Below are 27,729 nucleotides of genomic sequence, written 5' to 3' on the forward strand. Positions count from 1 at the left end.
TACACAACCCTTTCTGTATACAGCAAATACCAAGGCTCTATTTCCTATCTAACATTTCCACTTTGAGCTGTAATTTTTGTTTTCAAATTCTGGCTATCCATTTATCCACACTTATACATTTTATAACTATACATGCATTTCTACCTATATCCTTGGACAGAATGCCTATTCAGCTCAAATGATAATACAATCCTGTAGAACAGACAGTTCAGCTCACTCTGAAGTTCAGCACATCAATTAATAAATAAGTAAAGCAATTAAGTTAGTTAATAGCCAGCAACACTTGTCTTAGCTGTTCACTGCATCACTGAAATTATTTTTTCTGTATAATAATAATGTAGCCATACAACCCAATACATTCGATCTTCTAGTGTTGTTGGCCTATCAACTGCACTCAATAAATAGCCATTTGTAAAGTTGATTGAGACTAATTGGGAACGACACAAATTAGGCAAATCAATCGGATACACTTTTTACTGAACAAAAACATGCATCACAATGAAATCCAGTGTCAATTGGAAGTGATGAAACTGTGGCTTATTCTGCACAAGGCTGTGCTTGCGTCCCATGTCAGATTCACTCCGGATTTGGGATTGTGTGGTCCTCTATTATGTCAAAGACCAGCTCTATGGCCATTTCTGATATAGCCTACTGCTTTAGATTACAATCCGGTTAACGGCTTGATTTCAAAAGTGTGAGATCAGATGGGAAAATAAGGAATATCGTGAAGTCTAACCATAATAAATCATGTCCAGCAAAACTTTGCCTAGATATTGGAAGCATAATTCCACAAATACTTAATCTATTATACACCATGTCACCTTGCACAATTCATAAATATAACTAGTACTTACCTTTGCATGCAAATCCAACAGTAAACCAATTGGCTCTGCAAGTGGCTCTCATTGCCTTATACCTGACAGTTTGGTACCCAAAAGGTAGTGTAATGCATAATATTTAACAAGTAAAATCCAGAAGCACACTGACTTTTAAAGGAAGCAAACCAAAATAGGCATGTATGAATACTGAATGACAGTTAAGTCCGAACTTGCTTTGCATTGTAACTCAGCAGCTCTTTCCATGGGCTCTCTCTGAAAGGCATCTTCCAGGCCATATTAGTTTCTAAATATGCTTTACGTTCATCAGCATGTTCAAAGCAAGCCCTACATTGTCATGTATGTCCACAAAACAGCCTACTATTTCACCCCAGTGCCGTATACTAGGCCTTTCTCAATCTGTGGGCTCATTAGGACAAAGTGAGAAATGCAGATATCCCAAATATCAAAAACACCCAGCATTTCACTCTTTAAAACATTATGAAATAAACAACTTAATTGATGAGAAGCCTATATAAAAAATAGTCTGTATACGTTTTACAACACTTCAAAATAAAAATGAATGTTCAGAGAACTCATGAATCAGTCAAAAATGTTCCATTAAACCACATGATAAAAACAAGGTACATTTAGGTTTAGCGCTAGGCTAGCTTGTAAGACAAGAAACAGATGTTATCTTAGCCTTCTAGTAGGCATGTTTGCCACTAGCATCTAGTGGAATTGAAAGTGGGCCTTGTGACAGTGGAATAAATGTGTACTCTCTTAAAACACACACAATTTATGAACATAATTATATAGTGCTCCATCTGTAAACTGTTTGTGCTGAAATAAAAATGTGAGACCATATCAACAGTAGACTACTGAACAAAATGCAAAAACATTGAGTAAAGTGATCCTTAAAGGGGGAAAAAAATGGCAACTTCATATTCATCTCCAGCACCACCCCAGTATCAACATATGTGGAAATGGCAAATGCATGTTTTGTAGTAAAAAAGATAGAAGATAAGCGTTTTGCAATGACATCAACCAATTAGTAGGCAAGGCCTACACATAATTGGTTAAAATCACACAATGCACTCCAATAATGTAATGTGAAACACTTATCTTCTCTTTTTTACTACAAAACATAGAAATGTGCCATTTTCACATATGTTGGGGAGGTGCTGGAGATGATGAATATGAAGTTGAAAAAAATGTTTTAAATGTCCCTTTTAAAAGGCAGGGGTGGACAACTCAGTTCCTGGAGGGCCATGTGTCTGCTGAGTTTTGTTCTTTCTTTTCAATTTGTTTGCAATTAAGATCTAGACAACCAGGTAAGGGGGAGTTTTAGCTAATCAATTACCTTAATTGATCAATCAAGTACAAGGGAGGAGTGAAAACCCGCAGAACTTGGCCCTCAAGGACTGGCGTTTGAGGTGCTTTAACCTCGCTGCGCACAGAACCCGGTAGCGGGATGAAATTCGACAACATACTGTGATCGCTACATAAATAGTCATATTAAACATTCATGAAAATACAAGTGTCTCACATGTTTGGAAAGCCTAGAATCTTGCTAATCCAACTGCGTTGTCAGATTTAAAAAAGGATTTACTGCGAAAGAATACGATGCGATTATGAGGATAGAGCCCCATAAAAAACAACTATTTCAACCAGCACAGGCTTAACAAAATCACAAACTGCAATAAAATAAATAGTTTACCTTTGACGATCTTCCTCTGTTTGCAATCCCAATGTTCATTTACACAATGAATGGTCTATTGTTTGATAAAATCCATTTTTATAGCCTAACACAAAACATTTTGTGAACCGCGTGTGTCGTGAATTCTGTCTCATTCCATTTTCAACGACACACTTGAGGTAAATAGACACACAAAACGTGACTTTTCCAGTCATGTTTGGTTTCATTGCAATCAACTAGTTTGTTTGTAACACAACCAAACTGATGGGTCATTTCGCGGGACATATTGACTGAAAGAAACCGATTTGAATACAGGTAATGACATCATTGTGCACCAATGATTTGCCCGCTGTTTCGTTGATTGACTGTATTTTAACCCAATGACCACTGATCGTCTTGAAATCTAGCTGGGTAGATAGCCAATGAGCTGAGGTAAACGGCAATATGTAATGTTTATGTGTTGGAAGACCAACAAACTCCGACGTAAAGAGGGTCATTTGCCATTGAAGTTTCATACCGGAAGGAGCAATGCATGTTGCACACAGCATTGTTTTGGTAAAGCGCATATTCAGCTGATTATATATCAATCAGTATGGCGACTACGTCAGGGAAAGCTAAATCTATGTCTAGATATACAGATGTACACACAATTTCAGAAGAAATTGATAGAGGACGATTCATTTAGCGATTCCCAAATGGAGGAATGTTTTTTGAACGGAGAGGACATCGTATTGGACTGGTAAGTTCTTCTCATGCAAATGCCGTTGTTTGAAATTAATAATATAAAATATTATTTGTGAAATGAAATAGCCTATTTGAGGTCGTTGAGGGGAGTGCAGGCCCACAACAATGGCCAAAGTGAAATGGAGACAGTAGATACAGCTGGTCTGTTGTGATATAATAAAGACAGTAGATCTAGCTGGTCTGTCATAATATACATGAGACCGTAGATCTCGCAGGTCTATAATAAGGTTGAATATATTATGTTCCCTGTACTCTATATATATATATATGTTTATTATACCTGTTGATACAGGGTTCATATGTGAAACTATTCTAACTGAACATTTTCTTTCACAGTGACACTGACTCCGAATGGGAGCCCCCAGTGCCAAGGTGTCCATCCCCCACTGAAGCTGGTTCATCCAGTTCCTGCCACAAGTGGTGTTCATCTGCCCAAATGTATTTCTGCAGGCATGGATGTGCTATGACACCTGGCATCAGCAGCATAATATTGTGTAGAGGACTGAGGGTCTTCCAAATATTGAAAGTGTTATTTTGTAAATGTATATATTTTTTTCTTCGTTTTTTCTCCATTTTTTTTGGGGGGGGGGGGGGTGTTAGAATACCATTTTGGTATTTTGTATATAGTTATTCCATTCAAAATATATAACTTCACCAATTTGTCCACTTGGGTACATTTGGGCTACTTGTGTGGGACACCTGGGTCACTTTATGATAAATGTCATGTAGCAAACTCATTTTGGAAGTTATCATTCTGAAACTTTGCACAAGTACTGTTGCCCTCTTATGTTTTTCACTGAAATTGTCCCCATCATCCTATCTGAATGTTTGTTTTATCTTGTTCATTTTAAAGATACAACAATAAAAAGAAAAAAACATGTTTTTTTTTCATTGTATTATCTAAACCAGATCTATTGTGTTATATTCTCCTACATTCAATTCACATTTACATAAACTTCAGTGTTTACTTTCAAATGTTACCAATAATATGCATATCCTTGGTTCTGTGCCTGAGCTACAGACTGTTAGATTTGGGTATGTCTTCAGGTGGAAATTTTTAAAAGTAGGGGGTTGCTCTCTAAGAGGTTGTTAAAGGCTGGTTTCCCAGACACAGATTAAGCCTGGTCCTGTTCTAAAAATAATTCTTAACAGAGAATTGCCATTGAAAGGGCATTTTAGTCCAGGACTAGGCTTAATCTGGGTCTGGAAAACCAGCCTACATGTATGGGTTTCTTGGCAAACCCTGTCAATTTTCCCATTCAACCCTATATGGTCACTTGCAAAACCTCGATATAGCTTATATTACACTTTTTAAGTGGTTTAAACAGCAAAATGTAGGCCTAACTTAAAAGGCCCAGTGCAGTCAAGCTCTTCCTGTGTTATATAAATAAAATGAGGTTGGAATAACACTGAAAATGATAATACCCTTTTCCCCCGTAAGAGCAGTTTCAAAAGGCTGCCAGACAATTCAACCTGTTTTGGTGGGATGGAGTTTTGGCCTGCTCTTTGAAGCTATTTTGTTTATTTTTGACCATTTTAATTTTAAACAATCACAGTAAGGTACTTAATTGTTACCCAGAAATGATTTGAAAACTGCTACATTGGGCCTTAATAAAAATTAATTAATTACCTGGACCGTTTGGTAAAATCTGGGTGCCTTCCCAAAACCATTTTTTTGTTCATATAGAAAATCATCAAGCAAGTGGAAAATGAGAAAAATAGAATGGCTTGTAAATCTGTCAGGAACGTCATTTTATTGACAAAAGTGTAAGCTAAACAGTATATACACACTTGTGAAATAAGTTGGAACGTCCCCAAAAATATAAAACTTAAGTGTCTCTTGTTAGACAACACTACAAAACTAAAACATTCCAAATAGTATTTACATCTTTGCAAAACAGCTCATTTTCAAAAAGAGTATATCGCAGTGGGAGGGTTGGCAGATACAAAAAGTTCTAAAGAGCTCTGCAGACCATTAAACCAAATGCAATGTTCAACATCTTTTTCTCAGAAACAAGCAGTACAATTTATCATACAACATAGCTTGCAACAACATTGACATTTGCATTTATTAACAGTGAAAAACAGCATAGAGCAAATAAGCAAACACTTTAACCATGACACAATGAGTGTTCTCTGTACAAACACCATGCATGGCAGCATTTGGCAAGTACCCCCTTTAGAAAATCATCACAAAGAGAATGTTAAATCTATGGAAGAAATACAAGAACACAAAATGTGTCAGGGCATTTGAAAATAATTACATGCTTCCAAGTGAAAGTGACATCTCAGCACAGAAATAAGACTATCCTCTTAATCCAACCATATCATCCAAGGCTATTACTCTAAATATGATTGGACTCAAGCTACATCAACAGTTGGCTTTTTGCCATTTGGAAAATCCAAACATCCCACTTTAGCTATATTATACATCAAATCAATATAGCAGCGTTCCATTTGATTCTTACGCTACTAACAACTTGATAACTTTGGTAAAGGAGCTAAAGATAGTTGGGAGCTTAAATCCTAAATGCAAGTTCTTACCTTTGCATTAATGAAACCGGATGTTTCACTTAATCATTATTGGTAGAGAGGAACATTGGAGTCTTATCCTAGGGTTATCTTCACTTTCCTAGCTCCAATAGGCCTATCATTTAAATCCATGACAGCAGATGATGCCTCCTCGTGTGACTCAAAGGCAACCATTGCCTCACCAGTGGGCAGGCCCTTTTCACTGAACTGTTGACAGACTGAACCAGGCAGCACTTGATACCCATAAAAGAAATCTAGGATCTCATCGACTGTTACGGTGAAAGGCATGTTTTGGATCTTTACAATGGTTGGTCCACGAGGGTTACCAGGGCCTCCGGGTGACTGCTCTCTCAGAGGGTCAGAGCCAGGGCCACGGCCCAAGGCAGACTGAGGGCGCACATCTAAACGCCCTTGGCCACTTCCTCGGTTGTTATGGCCTCCGCTCTTTCTAGAGCCGTTGTCAAAAGGTGGCCTGTCCCTCATGCCCTCTGGTCCAAAGCCAGGTGGGCCATTGTTGCTACCTGGTCGGAAGCTTGGGGGTGCCAGAACTGCTCCAGGCAAGTGACCAGCAACCATGGGTGGGGGAATGCTATGGGCTACATTCTCTAGACTTGCTGCAAATGGGGGTAGAGGAGGAGGGCCCACTATTCCATTACCTGGGACAGTAAATTGAGCAAAAGGACCATTGCCTAAATTGCCAACAGTGTTTCTGAGGAAGTTGAACTCTTCTCCTGTTATACTGGCAAAGGGGTGAGCTTGGGCTTGACTAGGATTCTGTGCCTGAGCATGGCCGTGTGCCTGGCCTTGAGAGTTCCCTTCAAATTTCTGGCCTCTCTTAACCTGTGGTGGTGGGTTTCTCTCGATTTCCTTCATCTGCTCAAAGGTGACCAAATGCACAAAGGCATCTCTGCCATTTAACTTCTGCCTGTGTAGTCTCTCAGCATTTAGCGCATCCTCCTCTACCCTGAACTGCACAACAGCCTGACCTAGACCGTTACCACTGCTATCAACCAGAACTTTAAGACTTTCTTCAAATACTGCAATGCCTTCCAGAAACAGATGGACATCTTTCCTTGACACATTATATGGAATATTTGAGATGTGTGCACAGTTTCTAGGGCTCTTGCCGGACTCAGAGTTGTTTTTCTTATCAACACCCTGCATCCTTTGACGAATGGAATCAATCTTTTCAAACATAGCTTTCTTACTGATCGGGTGAACTTGTATGAATCGGCTTCCCATATACTGCATGTGACAGCTGAGGGCAACCTTGTAATCCATTTCATTTTTCAACTGGACAAAGCCCTCACCTGTAGCTCGGCCAGTGGGTCCATACGCAATGTAAATGCGGTCTTCCATAATGTCCAGCTTTTTGAAGAACTCACAGATCTGTTTATTTACTGCTTCGTAGGGCAGGCCTTTTAGGTAGACACAGAACTCCTTGTTGTGAGGGGAGCGAGACCTTGCATGATCTCTGGTTGAAGGAGATGCTGAATTCATGTTGCTGCGGTGGTGCTGGTCTTGGGGCACATTACTGGATTTTGAGTGGGCTTGCCCTCCAACCCCGTTGCCACCACTGCTGATACTCATCCACTGGCTCTCTGTGGCCGGAGAGATGTCCACGTACCTCTGCCTTAACATTCCGCTGCTTCTTTTGAGCGCCTCAAAAGTGTCCTGAGGGGAAAAGAACTTGGCCAGGGCCCTGCCGCTACTCCGGCCAATGTTGTCCCTGACCAGTCGGATGGAGTCCACCCCTAACCCACAGAAAAACTCCCCAATATCCATTTCAGTAGCTGAGAAGGGCAGGCCTTGAAGGTGAACATATAACTCGTCTGAATTACCTATTGCTGCCTTCATGTGTGCCTGGAGATTTAACAGAGGGTTCATATGGCCAACAAACATGTGGACGGGCCCCAAATCACTAGGGGGTGGGACACCTGGGTTGAATGGTGGCATTGAGCCCATGTGGGACAGACTCATGGGAAGGACAGGGGGGCCTTGGGTTAAAGGTGACACAGTGGGAACAGGAGGCACAGAGGACACTGGTGGTGGAAGTGGCATGGGAGGTATGGAAGGCATGGGTGGCAAGGATGGCATGGTTGTCAAAGGGTGAATAGGTGGTGGTACAGAGTTGCGGGAGGACATGGCTGTTCTCATACTGGATCCCATGGTGTGATTTGGGCTGCTGAAGTTGTTGCTGAAACTGGGGGGCATGTTTCCCATGCCAGTGGTGGCAAACGTGGACACATTTTTGTTGCTTATGGTTTCATGTGCAGAGGCAACTGTGGTGACGGTGGCTGGTGTGGTGTTGCTGAACCCTTGTAAAGTGTTGGGTAGACTGCCCCTCCCACATGTGTTGACGGGGGGACCTGGCCTTCTACCATTTCCTGCTGCTCCCTCTACATTGCCCGTTTTAAAACGCCTGCGGCTAAGCTCAATCATATTCTGCATCTCGGTCTTGCTGCTCAGCAAAAGTGACACTTTTGAGCCTTTGATTGCTCCCCCGTTACGCATCATGCCAAGCCTGGCATCTTCATCTGTGGCAAAAACAATAAAAGCCTCACCATGTTCACCCCCTACAATATGCACCCCACCATCTGGGATGGTCAATCCAGAGAAGAAATGGCGTATGTCCATGGTCCCCGCCACTATCGGGAGACCCTGCATGCGGATGACCACAGCCATGCTGCTGAGGCGAAACAACACACACCTGCAGGTAAAAAAAGGCAACCACCGTAAGACTAGAGGAAAGAGCAATGAACACACAAGAAACAAAGAGCAGGAGAGAAACCATGATTTACAAGGCGGCTTACGTTTGTATATATTCGATGAGAGCCCAATGCATCAGAGAAATTCAAAATGTATGTACAAGTATATGTACAAGTATTAGGCGGTTTATCCACTCATCACCACTCTTAGACAGGCATCCACACATTGCTTCATTCACCACATACATCAGCCTTGGCTCAAGGACATTATGTAGACCCTAGGTCTAAAAAGCAAATCTTGAATGTAGAAATGTTACCCGTAGGCCTAAATCTTGCTCATAATTATAGTACCACACATTTCAATGAAATTTAGGCTTGGGCGGTATACCGAACAGCGGGGTATTTGGAAATAGCCACAGGATGGTTTTTCATTACCGTCAAAACAATTTCTTTGACTTTTTTTAATGAATTAGAATATTAGCTAGTTTACCTGCAGTCAACTTGTGTAATACTTTAGGAGATGAAGATTGCGAACCCTCATTTCACCTGTCACATAATTTGTCATTATGAAGCTTGTTGGTAGTCCCAAGTCACGTGGTGTTTGTTTACAAGCACAACGATGACAGACCAGAGCCTTGAGTCACTCACTGTTGCTAAGCACGCACCAGGTGATCTACTTACTGTATGGAATTCACATCTAAAAGTTTGCAAGCTAGATATTGTATAAATACTAAGTTAACGTTCTAAAATGTTGTAAATGCTCTGCAGTTGTGCATTTGTTTTGCTAATTTAGTAGCTAGTTAGCCATCTCACTAAGTGGTTGGCTTCTTCCAAAATTAAGCTTTGCTTGCTTGGAAACAGCAGACAATTCCCTACTGGATCAAAAGCCTTTGATGTCTAATATTTGTTTAGTGCATGCAGCAAACTGTAGCATTTTTTTGTTAGTTGTATAACTTTGAGTTGGGATGTCTGTCTTGCAAATACTTTAGGTCAGAGACATTATAAAATGTAGATGGGTTTTTACATTTACTTGTTAGCATTGCTCAGTGGGGTTTGAAAATAGCACCCCTTGTGTGGTACAAGGTCGATATAAAAAGGTATGACAGTCTGGATACAGCCCAAGCCTAATGCAATTAATTAATTGTATAAACCTACAGTGCAATCAGAAAGTATTCAGACTCCTTCCTTTTTTACACATTTTGTTACAATACAGCCTTATTATTTATTTTTTTTACCTTTATTTAACCAGGCAAGTCAGTTAAGAACAAATTCTTATTTTCAATGACGGCCTGGGAACAGTGGGTTAACTGCCTGTTCAGGGGCAGAACGACAGATTTGTACCTTGTCAGCTTGGGGGTTTGAACTCACAACCTTCCGGTTACTAGTCCAATGCTCTAACCACTAGGCTACACTGCCGCCCCTTATATTAAATTGGATTAAATAAAATGTTTCCCCTCATCAATCTGCAGACCCTTTGTGATGAGACTCAAATGATGAGCTCAGGTCCTGTTTCAATTGATTGGACATGATTTGGAAAGGCACACACCTTTCTAGATACAGTTGAAGTCAGAAGTTTACATACACCATAGCCAAATCAATTTAAACTCAGTTTTTCCACAACTCCTGACGTTTAATCCTAGTAAACATTCCCTGTCTTAGGTCAGTTAGGATCGTCAGAATAATAGAATGATTTATTTATTTCAGCTTTTATTTCTTTTGTCGCATTCCCAGTGGGTCAGAAGTTTACATTCTCAAATAGTATTTGATAGCATTGCCTTTAAATTGTTTAACTTTGGTCAAACGTTTTGGGTAGGCTTCCACAAGCTTCCCACAATAAATTGGGTGAATTCTGGCCCATTCCTCCAGAGCTGGTGTAATAGAATCAGGTTTGTAGGCCTCCTTGCTCGCACACGCTTTTTCAGTTCTGCCCACAAATGTTCTATGGGATTGAGGTCAGGGCTTTGTGATGGCCACTCCAATACCTTGACTATGTTGTCCTGAAAAAGGGGGAGGCTTGCAATCTGAAGAACACCATACCAACCGTGAAGCATGGGGATGGCAGCATCATGTTGTGGGGGTGCTTTGCTTCAGAAGGGACTGCACTTCACAAAATAGATGGCATCATGAGGTAGGAAAATATGGTGGATATATTGAAGCAACAGCTCAAGACAACATCAGGAAGTTAAAGATATCCCTCTAGTGGTGTGGGGACTGTGCTTTGGAAAAATGGGTGGGGTTATATCCTGCCTGTTTGGCCCTGTCCGGGAGTATCATCTGATGGGGCCACAGTGTCTCCTGACCCCTCCTGTCTCAGCCTCCAGTATTTATTCTGCAGTAGTTTGTATGCACTCTCTAATGGGCCCTAGGACCATGCCTCAGGACCACTACCTGGCATGAGAACTCCTTGCTGTCCCCAGTCCACCTGGCCGTGCTGCTGCTCCAGTTTCAAATGTTCTGCCTGTGGCTATGGAACCCTGACCTGTTCACCGGACGTGCTACCTGTCCCAGACCTGCTGTTTTCAACTCTCTAGAGACAGCAGGAGTGGTAGAGATACTCTGAATGATCGGCTATGAAAAGCCAACGGACATTTTACTCCTGAATTGCTGACCTGTTGCACCCTCGACATCTACTGTGATCATCATTATTTGACCATGCTGGTCATTTATGAACATTTGAACATCTTGGCCATGTTCTGTTATAATCTCCACCCGGCACAGCCAGAAGAGGACTGGCCACACCTCATAGCCTGGTTCCTCTCTAGGTTTCTTCCAAGGTTTTGGCCTTTCTAGGGAGTTTTTCCTAGCCACCGTGTTTCTACACCTGCGTTGCTTGCCGTTTGGGGTTTTAGGCTGGGTTTCTGTACAGCACTGAGCTATCAGCTGATCTAAGAAGAGCTATATAAATACATTTGATTTGAAAGCTTGGTCACAAATGGGTCTTCCAAGTGGACAATGACCCCAAGCATACTTCCAAAGTTGTGGCAAAATGGCTTAAGGACAACAAAGGCAAGGTATTGGAATGGCCATCACAAAGCTCTGACCTCAATCCCATAGAACATTTGTGGGCAGAACTAAAAAAGCGTGTGCGAGCAAGAAGGCCTACAAACCTGACTCAGTTACACCAAGTCTGTCAGGAGAAATGGGCCAAAAATTCACCCAACTTATTGTGCGGAGCTTGTGGAAGGCTACCGGAAACATTTGACCCAAGTTAAACCATTTAAAGGCAATGCTGCCAAATATTAATTGAGTGTATGCAAACTTCTGACCCACTGGGAATGGGAATAAATAAATAAAAGCTGAAAAAAAAAATCACTATTATTCTGATATGTCACATTCTTAAAATAAAGTGGTGATCCTAACTGACCTAAGACAGAGAATTTTTACTAGGATTAAATGTAAGGAATTGTGAAACTGAGTTTAAATGTATTTGGCTGAGGTTTATGTAAACTTCCGACTTCAACTGTAAGGTCCCAAGGTTGATAATGCATGGCAGAGCAGTGGCCTCCATCATGCTTAAATGGAAGAAGTTTAGAGCAACCAAGACTCTTCCTAGAGCTGGCCGACCAGCCAAACTGCGCAATCGGGGGAGAAGTCCTTGGTCAGGGAGGTGACCAAGAACCTGATGGTCACTGACAGATTTCCAGAGTTCCTCTGTGGAGATGGGAGAACCTTCCAGAAAAACAACCATCTCTGCCGCACTCCACCAACCAGACCTTTGTGGTAGAATGGCCAGACGGAAACCACTCCTTAGTAAAATTCCCCCCCCCCCCCCTTTTGGAGTTTTCCAAAAGGCACCTAAAGGACTCAGCCCATGCGAAACATGATTCTCTGGTCTGATGAAACCAAGATTGAACTCTTTGGCCTAAATGCCAAGTGTCAAGTCTGGAGGAAACCTGGCACCATCCTTATGGTAACGCGTGGCGGCAGCATCATACTGTGGGGATGTTTTTCAGTGACAGGGACTGGGAGACTAGTCAGGATTGAGGGAAAGATGAACGGAGCAAAGTACAGAGAGAGCCTTTATGAAAACCTGCTCCAGAGCGCTCAGGACCTCAGACTGGGTTGAAGGTTCACCTTCCAACAGGACAATGACCCTAAGCACACAGCCAAGACAAAGTAGGAGTGGCTTTTGGGACAAGGCTCTGAATGTTCTTGAGTGTCCCAGCCAGAGCACGGACTTTAACCTGATGTAACATCTCTGGAAAGACCTGGAAATAGCTGTGCAGCGACGCTCCCCATCCAACCTGACAGAGCTTGAGAGGATCTGCAGAGAAGAAGAATGGGAGAAACCCCCCAAATTCAGGTGTGCCAAGCTTGTAGCGTCATACCCCAAGAAGACTCGAGGCTGTAATCACTACCAAAGGTGCTTCAACAAAGTACAGAGCTAAGGGTCTGTGATAAGTATTTTATGTATTATACTTTCGCTAAAAAAATGTTTTTGCTTCGTTATGAGGTACTGTGTGCAGACTGAGTAGGAAAAAATACAATTTAATACATTTTAGAATAAGGCCGTAACAATTTTTGGGGGAAAAAGTCAAGGATTCTAAATACTTTCCAAATGCACTGTATAGCTCAACTTCCAATTGATCAATCTGATGCATAATTAGGCCCATGTCCAATACATTTCAGGTGGAAGAAGGGGCATGAATTTAAAAGGTTGAGTAAGTCGTTTTAGAAGCTTACAGGGTGCATTACTTACCAACAACAAATGCAAATCCTAAAACTAAACCACATTTTGAAGTCGACTTTCATTGATTTATCTGACTAGACCATCTTGAATCTAGCAATTAAGTTGTGGTTTATTAAGGGTTAGGGGGAGGGTCTGCCAATATAAGTCACGGAGGTTTGGGAGGCAAAATCTGCATAGTGTTACAATTTCGCATGGTTCTATGCTAGATTGTTTGTTCCCAAACATTTAGCATGACAGCTAAAATGGCTGAGAAAATCTGATCTCAGCTAATAAGGAGAAGTATCTAACAAAATAACTATATTCTGGCATTCACTAATTATAAACAATTTACAATATAAATGTGGGTACATTTGTTGATGAAAATCTTACTTACTCAACCTTTAAAATATAAACGTGCCAATTTGATATAATTGCAATGCAGTATCCCTAACACTCATTTCAGTAGCAACTGGTAAACACAATCAAATGCATTTCTCATGATAAGCTGTAGACCACACTATTTACCAAGAGAGTTTTCATCTATTTTTCATAGCTGTCTATTTACCACCACAAACCACTAAGTCCGCACTCTATGAAATGTATAAGTCCATAAGCAAACAGGTGGCACTCCTAGTGGCCGGGGACTTGAATGCAAGGAAACTTATATCCGTTTGACCTAATTTCTACCAGCATGTTAAATGTGCAACCAGAGAAAAAAAAAACTCTAGACCACCATTACTCCACACACAGAGATGCGTACAAAGCTCTCACCCTCCATTTTGCAAATTTGACCATAATTATATCCTCCTGATTCCTGCTTACAAGCTAAATCTAAAGCAGGAAGCACCAGTGAGTCGGTCAATAAAAAAGTGGTCAGATGAAGCAGATGCTAAGCTGCAGGACTGTTTTGCTAGCACACTGGAATATGTTCCGGGATTCTTCCGATGACATTGAGGAGTACACCACACTGGCTTCACCAATAATTGCATCGATGACATCGCCCCCACAGTGACCGTACGTACATACCAAAACCAGAAGCCATGGATTACAGGCAACATCCGCATTGAGCTAAAGGGTAGTGTCAATACAGGACTATTATTGAATCATACTACACCAGCTCAGACGCTCGTCGAATGTGGCAAGGCTGGCAAACTATTACAGACTACAAAAGGGAAGCACAGCCGCGAGCTGCCCAGTGAAACAAGCTTACCAGACATGCTAAATTACTTCTATGCTCGCTTCAAGGAAAGCAACATTGAAGAATGCATGAGAGCATCAGCTGTTCCGGACGACTGTGTGACCATGCTCTCCTCAGCCGAAGACATTTAAACAGGTCAACATTCAGGCCGCGGGGCCAGACGGATTACCAGGACGTGTACTCCGAGGACGTGTACATCTATGCTGGCTGGGTAGCATACAGGTTTTTAGCAAATGTTCGAAAAAGGCCCCTTCACAAAAGATTGTGGCTGGATTTGACACAGAGGTCTACCGGCTGGCTAGGGTGTTCAAATACAAGACTCTACTCAAAGACAAGCGAGAGGCACTCACTGAGCTCAACACAAATAGGCTGACAATCATGTACTTCAATGGAGATGTCTGTGATAGATGGAAAACTTACAATGGACAGACATAGGAGCTCACAAGGTAGTTCCATAGGTTTTGCCTATTGCTGCATTATTGCCTGAATCCTTTTTTTTCCATTTACAATGAAACACTTCGAAGCACTTTATTTGACAAAAAACAATGAATGCAATGTTGTTGTTTTTTACATAAGTATAACTCTAGGTTTTGACTATTGCTTGCTGCATTGTTGCCTAGATTCCTGCATTACTTATTTTCATTTAGAATGAAACACTTAGAACTGTATTGAAGCACTTGCCTTGATAAAAAAAATAGTGCAATGTTGTATTGCATCATCACAAAATGTACTCTTATCTAATTAAATTGTTGACGTTTTATTCATTCACATTATTAGACACTCTTTCTGATGATAAAATTAGCATAAATTGTAAAACACAGAATTCAGACAAATAAAAATAGAAAACAATGGAATTTGGGAAAAAACTAAATGGATTTCATAGGGCCCTAAATTGTCAGACTCTAGCCACCCTAGTCACAGACGGTCCTCTCTGCTACTGCACGGCAAGTGGTACCGGAGCGCCAAGTCTAGGTCCAAGAGACTTCTTAACAGCTTCTACCCCCAAGCAAGAAGACTCCCGAACAGCTATTTCAATTGGCTACCCAGACTATTTGTATTGTTCCCCCACCCCCTCTTTTACGCTGCTGGTACTCTGGTTATTATCTATGCAGTCACTAACTCTACCTACATGTACATATTACCTCAATTAACCTATGCCCCCGCACATTGACTCCCCTGTATATAGCCTCGCTACTATTATTTTACTGCTGCTCTTTAACTATGTTATTTTTATTCTTTACTTTACACTTATTTTTCTTAACTGCATTGTTGGTTAAGGACTTGTAAGTGAGCATTTCACTCAGGTCTGCCTACACTTGTATTCGGCACATGTCAAATACAAATTGATTTGATGAATTGTTTAAAATTCGGAGAGGATCAGACAAATTAGGCCATGTGTTATCGCATAAATGCATAACAACATTAAAACACTAAAGGTGCAAGACAATTAGCCTATGTGTTGGCTCAAGTCTCAAGCATTGTTCAGAGCAGGTGTTGGCCAAAACAACCTAGTAAAAAGCAAGTAGAAAATGTGGTCAACAGAAGGAGATCAGTTCATGAAGTGGAGACATTTACTTGGGGCTTGTGGATAATGTGGTATCTTGTCAAAGAAAGCCACCAACATACCATGCTCTTCCTCTATACCACTCATACCTTGGTAGGTCATTCTTAGCTCTGCTCAACTTTAGAGGTTTCCACAATAGAGTACACTATCCCAAAAGGGACACTAGTCAAAAAGGGAATCAATAAGGTCAATGAATATAGCCTAACAAAGCTAATAATTACTGGTAAAAACTATGACAAGCAGACAGAAGGTTGTGGGGGTTGGACTGGAAGTCCAAGCCTGTTCAGGACATATTCACAAGCTTACCTGTAATAATGGTGCTTCGTTAAAACTGTGGCACAGGATATCCAAGCCAATCCTGACAGCAAGCAATTTAAATAATTTCTTGACTAACAAAACAATAGGAAATGGAAGCAAAAACATGAGCAAAAAGCAGGCAAATGTAGGCATCCTTAGTGAACAGCATGTACAAAACACTTTTGATTCAACCCCATATCAGCTTTTGTTTTGCATCAGGAGAAATGCAGTAAATTGGCTTCAACAATTAGAGCACAAACTCCTTCAAATGGCTGCCGCGCCAAAAAGCCATACACTAATATATTTCACAAAGAGTATGCATCTCATAATTTCTCATGTTGACATCAAGCATGAAAATACATTTAATTAATCACAGAAATCCATAAGAGTGAAATAAACATCCATGTCATTGAAAACTTGTATTTCATTGCTCAAGTTTCCCTCGATAGCTTATCCTTAAACTGTTCTATGTAAAATTATGTCAACTATATGGCCTACATATGCAAATAAGGTATAATAATATGGTAATGGACCAGTCCGTTGGAAGACTGCTTCTCATCTACCACCAAACACATAATCTGATCATGGTTATCAAGAGACTCTGAAGCCCAATACCTGAACATACTATGGACAAACCTAAAATCAGGTCTGCTGCATCATCAGTCTCACACTGAGGATTGTATTCAGACCCTGCCCCATGAAAAATGCAAGCCTGGGCCTACACTAAAATTTAGCCTCGCATATTCCTTATTTTGTATGGAAAATGCAACCACCTGCATGTGTGTGAACTCAAAGCTTCAGCACACTACAATATCTCAATTGTGTGGGAATCTTTCCACAAAACATACAGGGGACAACGGTCACTCCGGTGAAAGCACCTAACATGGTCCACATCTGCAACAATGGACAATAAGTGAGGTCATCAACTGTGGTTGTCCCACGTAGCCATCTTAAAGTGGCAATCCGCAGTTGAAACAATAACAAAGCTGCACCTTACCTCTATTTTGGGTAAAAACTGAGGAAAAGGCCTAGAGAAATGTAACCACTTTCAGGTGAGCTTGGAGGGTACTACTGTGTTGAAGGCTTAGCTATAGTCATTTAGTTCAGTTACCTTTGCTTTCTTGGGTACAGGAACAATAGTGGACATCTTGAAGCAAGTAGGAACAGCAGACTGGGATAGGGAGAGATTGAAAATGTCCGTAAACCCTCCTGCCAGCTGGTCTGCGCATGCTCTGAGGACTCGGCTAGGGATGCCGTTTGGGCCGGCAGCCTTGCGGGGGTTAACACGCTTAAATGTCTTACTCACATTGGCCACGGAGAACGAGAGCCCACAGTCCTTGGGAGTGGGCCGTGTTGGTGGCACTGTGTTGTCCTCAAAGCGGGCGAAGGTGTTTAGCTTGTCCGGGAGCAAGACGCCGGTGTCTTGGCTGGTTTTCCATTAGTAATCTGCCATATACGTATCGTGTCTGAGCCATTGAATTGCTACTCCACTGTCTCTGTACTGACATTTTGCCTGTTTGCTTGCCTTACGGAGGGCATAACTACAATTTGTATTCAACCATATTCCCAGTCACCTTGCTGTGGTTAAATGCGGTGGTTTGCACTTTAAGTTTTGTTCGAATGCTGTCATCTGTCCACTGTTTTTGGTTTGGGTCGATTTTAATAGTCACAGTGGGAACCACATCCCCTATACACTTCCTGATGAACTCAGTCACTGTATACGCCAATGTTATTCTCATAGGCTACCTGGAACATATCCCAGTCTGATGTGCGAGTACTAAAGGCAATGTTTTGATGCGTCAAATTTGCTTAGTTAAAATACCCAGCTACATAAATGCAGCCTCAGGATAGGTGGTTTCCAGTTTGCACAAAGTCCAGTGTAATTCCTTAAGGGCCATCGTGGTATCGGCTTGAGGGGGAATAAACACGGCTGTGACTATAACCAAAGAGAATTCTCTTGGGAGGTAATACAGTCAGCATTTGATCGTGAGGCATTCTAGGTTGAGGGAACAAAAGGACTTGAGTTCCTGTACGCTATCACAATCACATTATGAGTTGTTAATCATGAAACATACACCACCTATCTTCTTCCCGGAGAATTCTTTATTCCGGTCTGAGCGATGTACTGAGAACCCAGCTGGCTGTATGAACGGGGACAGTATATCTGGAGAGCGCCATGATTTTATGAAACAGTATGTTGCAATCCTGATGTCTCTCTGGAAGGAGATCCTCGCCCTGAGCTTGTCTACTTTATTGTCCGGGGACTGAAAATTAGCTGAACTGCACATTAGCGAATATATACTCAGAAGTGGCGGATGGTGTGCACGCCTCCTGAGTCGGACTACAAGTCCACTCAGAATACCTCTTCTCCACCAGCAGCATCTTGGAGCAGCCTCTGGTATAAGTTCAGTTGCCCTGGAGGGTACGAACAAAGGATCCAGTTTGGGAAAGTCATATTTCTGGTTGTAATGTTGGTGAGTTACCGCCGCTCTGATATCCAAAAGTTATTTCTGGCTGTACGTAATAACACAAAAAACGTTCTGGGCTAATAATGTAAGAAATCACAACAACAAAAAAACTAAATACTGGAAAGTTGCTTAGGAGCTAGAAGCAGAGCTGCCATGTCTGTCGGCGCCATCTTCATATACAATGGTGCCACTGGACTCAGATCTACAACTCACTCATCAGTCTGAAGTGTCGCCCCTTGCGCAATTGAAGGACTTTTTCAACAGCGCGGGGGGTTGGAACTCAAGAGGGCAGTCACATGTGTTTGCGAGGCAGAGGTCCTGAGTTCCGAGTCTCGATATGAGCTGAATCGGGGGGGAAATGGTACTCAATAAGAAAGCAGCGTGTCGTCCTTTACATTAACTTCCTGAACTTATCCCTATAGGCTTTAGCCAAGTGGGTCAACACAGTCTTGTGACATGCAGGAGACCTGGTTCGAACCCAGTCAGTCACAAGATTAAATATGGAGTGAAAAGTTTATCCATGTTTTTTTTGTGCCACTCCCCTCTATAATATCCTGGCGAGGCCTGTGGTCATCATGCCAGATTGGCTTCAGAAACCACCAGAAGCTTTTGTTTACCATAGAACGTTTGATTCGATACGTGCTCCTTATCTGAAATTATGAAACTTTGGTCAACTTTAAATGATTGTCTGTATCAAGTTTACAAACTATGAATGCAATCTACCATATTCAAACTGAATATATAAATATTCAATTTGAAATCACATTTTAAAACTGAACGCAATTTTCAATTCAGTTTCCAATCATGAAATATAAATTCAATTTGTGCATTTCAACCATGTGTGGACGAATGGTTACACCCCTGCTGGGTATACCGTTGTAACACTTTTGCAACAGAAATCGTTCCCTCCAAACAGAAACCGTTTCCAACGAAAACGAGTTTCTATTGGACAAATTCAGGTAGGTCCCTCCCCCCTTCCGTTTGGTTCTTAAACGGTGAACGGTTTCCGCTGCAAGGCGTAATGAATATACCCCTGGACTGCCCAATCTCTGGTCACGACAAATAGCACATATTGGGGGAAGTTGATGAAATAGCAATGGAATTGCATGGGCACGAAAACGCTGTCAACATGAACGAGACTTCATTGTAAAACACATTTGCCAATAACGTAGCTAAAAGCTCAGTCTGTCACTGTACTAAAGCGGTTTCCAAATGTGAAGGGCTGCAAAAATACAGCAAATTCTGCAAGGCTACAGGAAGAGACCACAGACAAATTATATCTAGCCTTTTCAACATTTGAATGTGTACCACATTACTCGAGAAAGGGCGCCGTGCAAGCTAGCTAACGTTAGTTTGATTGATATTAAGAGCAGACAGCAAATATGGCGTTGGTCCTGCAATGAAAACCCCTTCTCCGACCTAGAAGCTAGCTAGTTAATTAGCAAGATGGGTAGCTAGCTAGCATCATTGGCTAAAGACAGAACAATTGCCCTTCAACGTACTTATTCAGACTAGTAGCTACCTAGCGAAACAAGAGAACATCAAACGTTTAGCTTGCTAGTTCCCACATTTCTAAAGCTCACGAAAAGCATAACGTAATACATGAGTGATATAGCTTGTTGTTCGCTAAACACATAGCGAGCTAACGTTATCCCATTTGGGCAGGCCGAACATCTCACATGCCCCCCCAAATATCTAGTAGCTAGCTAGCCCTTCTAGCTAACGCTATAGTCACCCAATGTCTAACTGCAGATTTGTATTTTCACTAATCTGTAACAACCATTTCATTATTACTATCTCTGTAATTGCATTTGTCCGCTGTTTTTATTTGGTCCTTACCGAAATATCTGATCTTTATTTTATGGTGCGTCCTCCTCTCTTGCTCTTCTCTCTTGCTCTTCTCTCTCTGCTTGTGTCGTTTTTTTTTGTAACAATAGACAATACTCAATTCAGGCAAAAACACATCAATAATCACTGTACACAATTTTAAATAAAATAAGACATCACATCATACATAAAATATTGCATTTTAATTTTCTACAAATTACATAGTAACAGAAGTAAATTAAAAGCTACAAATTCATAGGGGAAGGCTAGAAATCTGGGTTCTTGAGAAATGTACATATCTTGAATTTACTTAGTATTGAAATTAACAATAAAATCTAGCTTCTTATCAATGTTTAAAAAGAAGGTGAGAAATATATAATATCCCAGAATTTGGATATTATATTGATAAAAAAACAACTTCTAAATAGAGGCGTTTGTTGGATATACACGGAGTGTACAAAACATTAAGAACAATTTCCTAATATTGAGTTACACCCCTTTTGCCCTCAAACGCCTCAATTCGTTGGGCATGGACTACAACAAGGTGTCGAAAGCATTCCATGTTGACTCCAATGCTTCCCACAGTTGTGTGAAGTTAGCTGGACGTCCTTTGGGTGGTGGACCATTCTTGATACACACACTGTCCAGCGTGAAAAATCTAGCAGTGTTGCAGTTCTTGACGCACAAACCGTTGTGCCTGGCACCTACCACCATACCCCATTCAAAGACACTTAAATATTTTGTCTTGCCCATTCACCCTCTGAATTGCACACATACACAATCTAGGTCTTCTGCTAGATTGGGTTGGCGGACAGCATCCAACTTTTAATGTGCATACACTGCCAACTACTGTACTGGATTGTTAGGCCAGTCACGGCCTACCTTAATTAGTCCGGTTCCTCTAAGAAAGTAAAATAGAGCCCTGGACAACACTTCCCTGCCACCACTACACCACCCAAACCCCATCCAGCTTCTCCAACCCTTTCACACAATCTCTCCATTCCCCCACTAAACACTCACACAGACCTGTTTCATGTCTCCCAGTGGCATTCAAACCTGTGTGCCCAAACCGTAGTCTACTCTACACAGCTTACTCTCCTACATCCCATACTCCCCACCTCTCCTTTAACTTTTATTTTACCTTTATTTAACTAGGCAAGTCAGTTAAGAACAAATTCTTATTTTCAATGACAGCCTAGGAACAGTGGGTTAACTGTTCAGGGGCAGAACGACAGATTTGTACCTCTCAACCTTCCGGTTACTAGTCCAACACTCTAACCACTAGGCTACGCTGTCGCCCCACGTGATAAAAATGACCCGTGCATGTGATAAAAATTGTCTTCCCTTACTACTAGCATCCTACTCCCTTTTGCCCAGATCAAGGATTTGACTTCCCTGCGGCATCAGCCTTCTCATTACCCTCCACACCTACATGGGCAGGAACCCAGCAAAAGCTTACCACCACTCCCATCCTCTCCACTCCCATTAACAGCACCATCATCTCCACAAACAAGTCTCCCCTATCTGACCAGCCCGTCTTCACACTACTCAACACTGAAGCCGAATCAGAGCAAATCACCACGGAGAGTTTTCACCTGCTGCACCCATCTCAAACCTACAATCACGGCCAACAACTCGGCCGCATACACCGACACAATCAGTTAACTGCTTACATACTCTTACATTGAAATCTGGGATATACACCCCTGCCCCTACCATATCAATGACTGCATCCTTTGAACCATCTGCGTATTTCCTTAATGTACCACAACGTCTGTGCACTTAATTTAGCGTGTGCTCCCCATAAAAACAAATACAACGGATCTATATCAATCCATTAAGGCTTAAAAACCCTTCTTTAACCTGTGTCCTCTGTTGATAATGGGATATGTAGAAGGGTGAGCCGGTCAAGGATCGATTCAGACAAGGTGTTAAATTGTATGACAAGCAACAGTTTATTTGAGCTTTATCCCTGACCACCTGACTGGGATCAATAGCAGTAGTAATGACTCTAGTCACTAGGGTGCGAATACATGGAATGCAGCAGCATCCACAAAGCACTAAAATGGCGGCAAAAACAGCGATCGATACAAGAATAGAATAAACAAGCACTTTATATTTACCAAAAACTTCCATCCAGGAGTCCCACATAGAAGTGTCCGCACCTGAATGGGATTTCATCTTACCATTAAGGGTCCGTAGTCCGTCTAAAGCTACAGTCAGGCTACCATCAGAGGCTGTGTTATTAGGAATGAAAGTACAACACTGTTCACCAAACATAGTACAAACTCCACCTTTCTCCGCCAGCAGCATATCCACTGCAATACGATTCTGAAATGTCATAAGAGAAGTTGCAGCTAACTGACCATGCACGGCTTCAAATCCTTGCTGGGTCCAATTACCCAGTTTCTGTACATTAAAATGTATGTAGTTGATTCTATCCACATTTTTATTAATAGTACACCACCAACAAATGGAGAACTCAAAACCAGCTGCCACCTGATCAACCAACTTATACTCGTCAGGAACACCCCTTGGGACTCCAATGGCATCTATGTATGTGGAATCACCACTAGATGGGGTGGTGGCACGCCTGGAACGTCCATTCAAATATCCTGGGTTCACCATCTGGACCCTAAGAACGAGGTCTGCAGCCCCTGTAGGGTAGATAGAAACAGGCAAAAGGAGAGTAACAAGGGCACAACTTCCAGTAGCATTAGAGGGTAATTTATCAAACAGGACAGTGTTACCACAACACCACCATACATCTGCTCTGGATATTGGCCTGAAACTCCCAACAACACTAAACGTATCAAGACACCAATCCTCTGGAACCTGTCCCACATTGGTACCTCCCCCCGTCATATTAACACAGGTGAAATTTGCCTTGGCAACTTCGTTGGAAAACATTGGTTTCCTAGCGGTAGATCTAGTTATGGGATAGATAAGATCCCATGCAGTACAATTAAAACTGGGGTTATCCTTAGTCATTAATGGGATTAGGCATGTCAAAGCCACTACAGCAGGGACAATGCGAAGTAATGGACGAGCTCCCATACACACCACACAACTCTGTCGAGTGCTATTAGCAGCTTCCTCTGTCAATAACAACCAATTATTAGTGAAGCCTGAGATTCCTGTAGCCATCAGGATGGCATCATCCATTTTGGGAGGAGCAGTGGTCATAGTGACCGGGTTCCACCTAGGGTCATTTGTGACTACAGGTTCTCGCTTTGAGAGCACCGCAAGGGGTGTGGTTGAGTTAGTAAAACATATTTTGAGGTGCCAATAGACTCTTTGCTCCTCCCATGGTGCCAATAAGAGGGGAGTACACCCAGTACCACCTTCCCTATGTTTAACCACTAGCTTTAAACCAATATAAGCCCTCCTCAGTTCGTCCCACAATGGTTGTCTATAGGTTTCAGGAGGCGTGGCCCCTCCGTGGGATTCCAAGCCAGCAGCCTTGATCAGGACGTTCATGGTGGTGTGGTCTGTTGCTCTAGCTAGTAGGGCCTTCATATTCGCCAGAGCCATTCTGATTCCAGACGTCAGTGTCTGCAATTGGAGCAACCAGGCTGAGGCCCCTCCGTGTAGGCTGGGTAGCTGCTCCATGAGAGCTGTCAAGTCCTGCATTTTCCATGGCACATACTCTTCACGGTTGTAATTCCCAGGGCTCAGTCTGAGAGGCATCTGAGCAGCTGCGTACATTTCATGCGCATATCGGTCCACCTTCTTTCTCCTTCTCTCACTTTCCCGCATCTCTTCCTCCCTGATACGCATCGCAATGAGTCGGTTCGATCGCCTTTCGGCTTCCCTCAGGTTGGTTGATTTACCCTTAAACACCCCTTCCAGCAAGAGTGAACTCCCGTCTTCATCATCTGCTTCAGCCAGGATTTCGAGTTGACGAGACAGTCCCCAGACATCCGCAGAGCAAACCTGTGCGCCATCTTCTTCTCCCTGCTCCTCAGGTTGGTTAATCGAACAGATATACTCCCTTCTCAGCTTCTCTCCCTCCAGGGCTCCTTCATGTCCTCTTCTCAGACTGTTTTCTCTTGCTGATTGTTCCTGGTGTGATGTGAGCCCACTCTGGGTTCCCCCTCTAGATTGCAGGGAGTGGGAGGTCAGTGAGTGGCCAGGTTGTGAGCGATTCAACAGTGGTGCTTGGAATGATGAGAGTCCCCCTTTGGCTCCCCCTACAGGTTCCAGGGAGTGGGAGTTAGGTGAGTTATCAGTTTGTGATTGATTTGACGGTTGGAGATCGCACCGAACGGGAGGCAGGCGCAGTGTCCTTGGTTCGTGGCCTCCCATTGGGTAAGATCGACTCCCTTCAGGCTCCCCTGGAGTGGATTGGTGGTTAGGAGTCGGGTTGTCATCACAGACCAGATGGCCCCCTTCTAAATCCACTTGGATCTTCCCATGGAGTTTGCCCCCCTGCACTACAAAGACTGGTGCCTGTATGTTAGGTGCAGTGACAGTGTCCACCACAGGAGAGTATGGAGGAGGCAGGGTTGGGTAGAGTTGTGGAGCAGTAGGTGGAGTTGAGGGAGGATCGACGCTACCCTGCGTAGCTTCCATTGACGCCCCCTCTTCCTGGTGGGTGGCTACTCCCATCATTTCCGTTTTTTTGTTCAGTTGTACTCTCCGAGCCTCTTCAACGGCCCAAGTACCTATTTTTAATTCCGCTTCTCTCTCTTTGTTTGGTCCCTTCCTTTTTAAACATATGACTTTTGTTCCTTTCTACCTCTTTGTCTCTAGCTTCCTGCAGTGTCTCTCTTAACCCACATTCCATCGTACTTAGCTGGACCCTGTTTGGCGGCCCCCCTCCTAGATAACCTGCCTGTGTCCATTTCAACTTCAACCCTTCCCAAATCTTCTTTATGGACTTCCACTGTTCTTTTCCCCCTGATCTGTCTTGTAACTTCTGATCTAGAAAGTTGTTAAATTTCAGTTTAGGAGTGGTTGGGGTCGCCATTTTGTCATGTATTGTGTGTTTTAGTAAATATATATGTATATTTTGACCAATTGAAACATATATTCAGACTATCTGAGTATACTTAGCCCGTCTCTGGTAAATACCCGTGATGAATTCCTGGAGCCACGTACTCTGCCTTATCTCAGAGCTGCTCCCTCGCACACTCAGAATTTTATATGCGTTGCTTAATTTACACGGCATTGTGGAATGCGCAATCAATAGATTATATGGCAACACAACTAAAACATCGTTTAAACATTCACTCGATATAGGCAATACATCTAAAACATTGTTTGAACATTCATTCAATATAGTCGACACATCTAAAACATTTTCTAAGTATTCGTTCAATTTATCATTCAGTAGACACTTAACACTTACGCACATACATTTGAGAATTCTCGAACACCCCGAACCTATTCCTTACCGATCTCTGTCAGACCGGTCTTCAGCCGGACTTATTGAGTGGTTACACTTATCACAGTACAATTTAAGTCTATTCCTTACCGCTCTCAGTCGGACCAGTCTCAGCCGGACTTATTGAATAGAATTATCACTTAACACTTAATTCTATCAGTTACCGATCTCAGTCGGACCTGTCTCAGCAGGACTTATTGAATAGAATTATCACTTAACATAGTACAAATTAACTCTATCAGTTACCGATCTCAGTCGGACCTGTCTCAGCAGGACTTATTGAATAGAATTATCACTTAACATAGTACATATTAATTCTATCAGTTACCGATCTCAGTCGGACCTGTCTCAGCAGGACTTATTGAATAGAATTATCACTTAACATAGTACAAATTAACTCTATCAGTTAACGATCTCAGTCGGACCTGTCTCAGCAGGACTTATTGAATAGAATTATCACTTAACATAGTACAAATTAATTCTATCAGTTACCGATCTCAGTCGGACCTGTCTCAGCAGGACTTATTGAATAGAATTACGACCACATATGTTTACTTCACTGTCATTCTCATGTCATTTTATGCATATAAATTTAAACAAGAATTCATATTCACACTCGGTAATACTGATCAAAATTTGGATAGACTATTCGACAATATGCAAAGTTTGATTTAACAGGTTTTGCTTACCTTGTTTTATGGTCGACCTTGAGATCAGTTTCCCGAGTTGAGCAGAATTGTTGTCCTCCCCCGAAAGTTTTCACCTGTCCTCCGTGAATCGTCCTTTCACCAACTCGCCCCCTCACACCCACATCAACCACTCTGGACTGGGTCTTTAGTAAACCATCCTCTGCTACCAAGATTCTGTTGATAATGGGATATGTAGAAGGGTGAGCCGGTCAAGGATCGATTCAGACAAGGTGTTAAATTGTATGACAAGCGACAGTTTATTTAAGAGTAAAGATATCTGGTACAGCGTATACGGGCCCGTTCATTCGGCTCCTAAGGAACAATCAGAAAGAAGCCCCGATAACAGAGTACAAGCATGTCATATACAGTACAGAAAGTAGGTTGAGTCTGGAAGTTCTGGTCTTCTGGTTGGTCACAGTTGAGGTGTTGTCTTCTTGGATTGGTCTTGTTGAGCCGTTCGTCATCCTTCTGAGTCTCGTCGTGCCGTTCCCCGTCACACAATGTTCAGCTAAGAGGGAGATTATGTGTGTGTGCTTGTCTCCTCAAGTCAAGGCTGTGTCCTCCTCGCAATGTGTGGGTGTATGTGTTGTGCGCTCTTATCTGTGTGTCCTCGGCAGTTAGTGTGTGTATGTGTGTGTGCTCTTGCAGTCACGGGATGTTGTGGCCGAACTGACGGCTATCACCTGTGGCTAGGATGTATCCTGTTTCGACAGTGTTGTGGATGATTTAAATGAGTGTGTGTATGTGTGAGAGATATCCTGTATGAGGCCTACCATGTTTTACTGTGAAAATACATTGTTATGTGTTGTCTCAGTTATAGCAATGTAATAGCAGTAAGCTGGTCATTTGCATAAGAAATAGCACTTTCTTACACCTCCCCCTTCATCTACACTGATAAAAGTGGATTTAACAGGTGACATCAATAAGGGATCATAGCTTTCACATGGTCAGTCTATGCCATGGAAAGAGTAGGTGTTCCTAATGTTTTGTGCAGTGTAACTAATGTAGCACCTTCTAATGGACCTCTCTAGCCTTGTTTGGTATACAAAACATGCAAGGCATTAACCATGCTTTTTTCCAATCTGGGTCTTGAATACTGAGTTAAAATAAAACTTTCTCTTGAGGTGACT

At 42.2% G+C, this 27,729-nt stretch overlaps 2 protein-coding genes and 1 long non-coding RNA gene across 3 annotated transcripts in view; all 3 read right to left on the minus strand.

The window, feature by feature from the left end:
- Nucleotides 1-20,601, minus strand: part of cpne1 (copine I) — a 66,702-nt gene extending 46,101 nt beyond the window's left edge. Inside the window, exon 1 of the mRNA XM_064965431.1 lies at nucleotides 20,534-20,601. The gene's annotated coding sequence lies outside the window, so the exon portion shown is untranslated. The remainder of the gene's footprint in view (nucleotides 1-20,533) is intronic.
- LOC135539516 (RNA-binding protein 12-like) lies at nucleotides 4,983-20,613 on the minus strand. The gene is made up of 2 exons (XM_064965429.1): nucleotides 20,534-20,613; nucleotides 4,983-8,500 (listed from the first exon to the last, which is right to left on the minus strand). The coding sequence occupies exon 2, from the start codon at nucleotides 8,473-8,475 to the stop codon at nucleotides 5,866-5,868; it is 2,610 nt and encodes an 869-aa protein (XP_064821501.1). The 5' UTR covers nucleotides 8,476-8,500; nucleotides 20,534-20,613; the 3' UTR covers nucleotides 4,983-5,865.
- Nucleotides 20,614-20,705: 92 nt separating this feature from the next.
- LOC135539518 (uncharacterized) lies at nucleotides 20,706-27,367 on the minus strand. The gene is made up of 2 exons (XR_010455626.1): nucleotides 26,600-27,367; nucleotides 20,706-23,178 (listed from the first exon to the last, which is right to left on the minus strand). It is a non-coding gene; the product is annotated as an uncharacterized LOC135539518 (long non-coding RNA).
- Between the last annotated feature and the right edge of the window lie 362 nt (nucleotides 27,368-27,729).

The sequence above is a fragment of the Oncorhynchus masou genome, chromosome 5 (genome assembly GCF_036934945.1).
Source record: "Oncorhynchus masou masou isolate Uvic2021 chromosome 5, UVic_Omas_1.1, whole genome shotgun sequence".
In the NCBI taxonomy this organism is placed as follows: domain Eukaryota; kingdom Metazoa; phylum Chordata; class Actinopteri; order Salmoniformes; family Salmonidae; genus Oncorhynchus; species Oncorhynchus masou.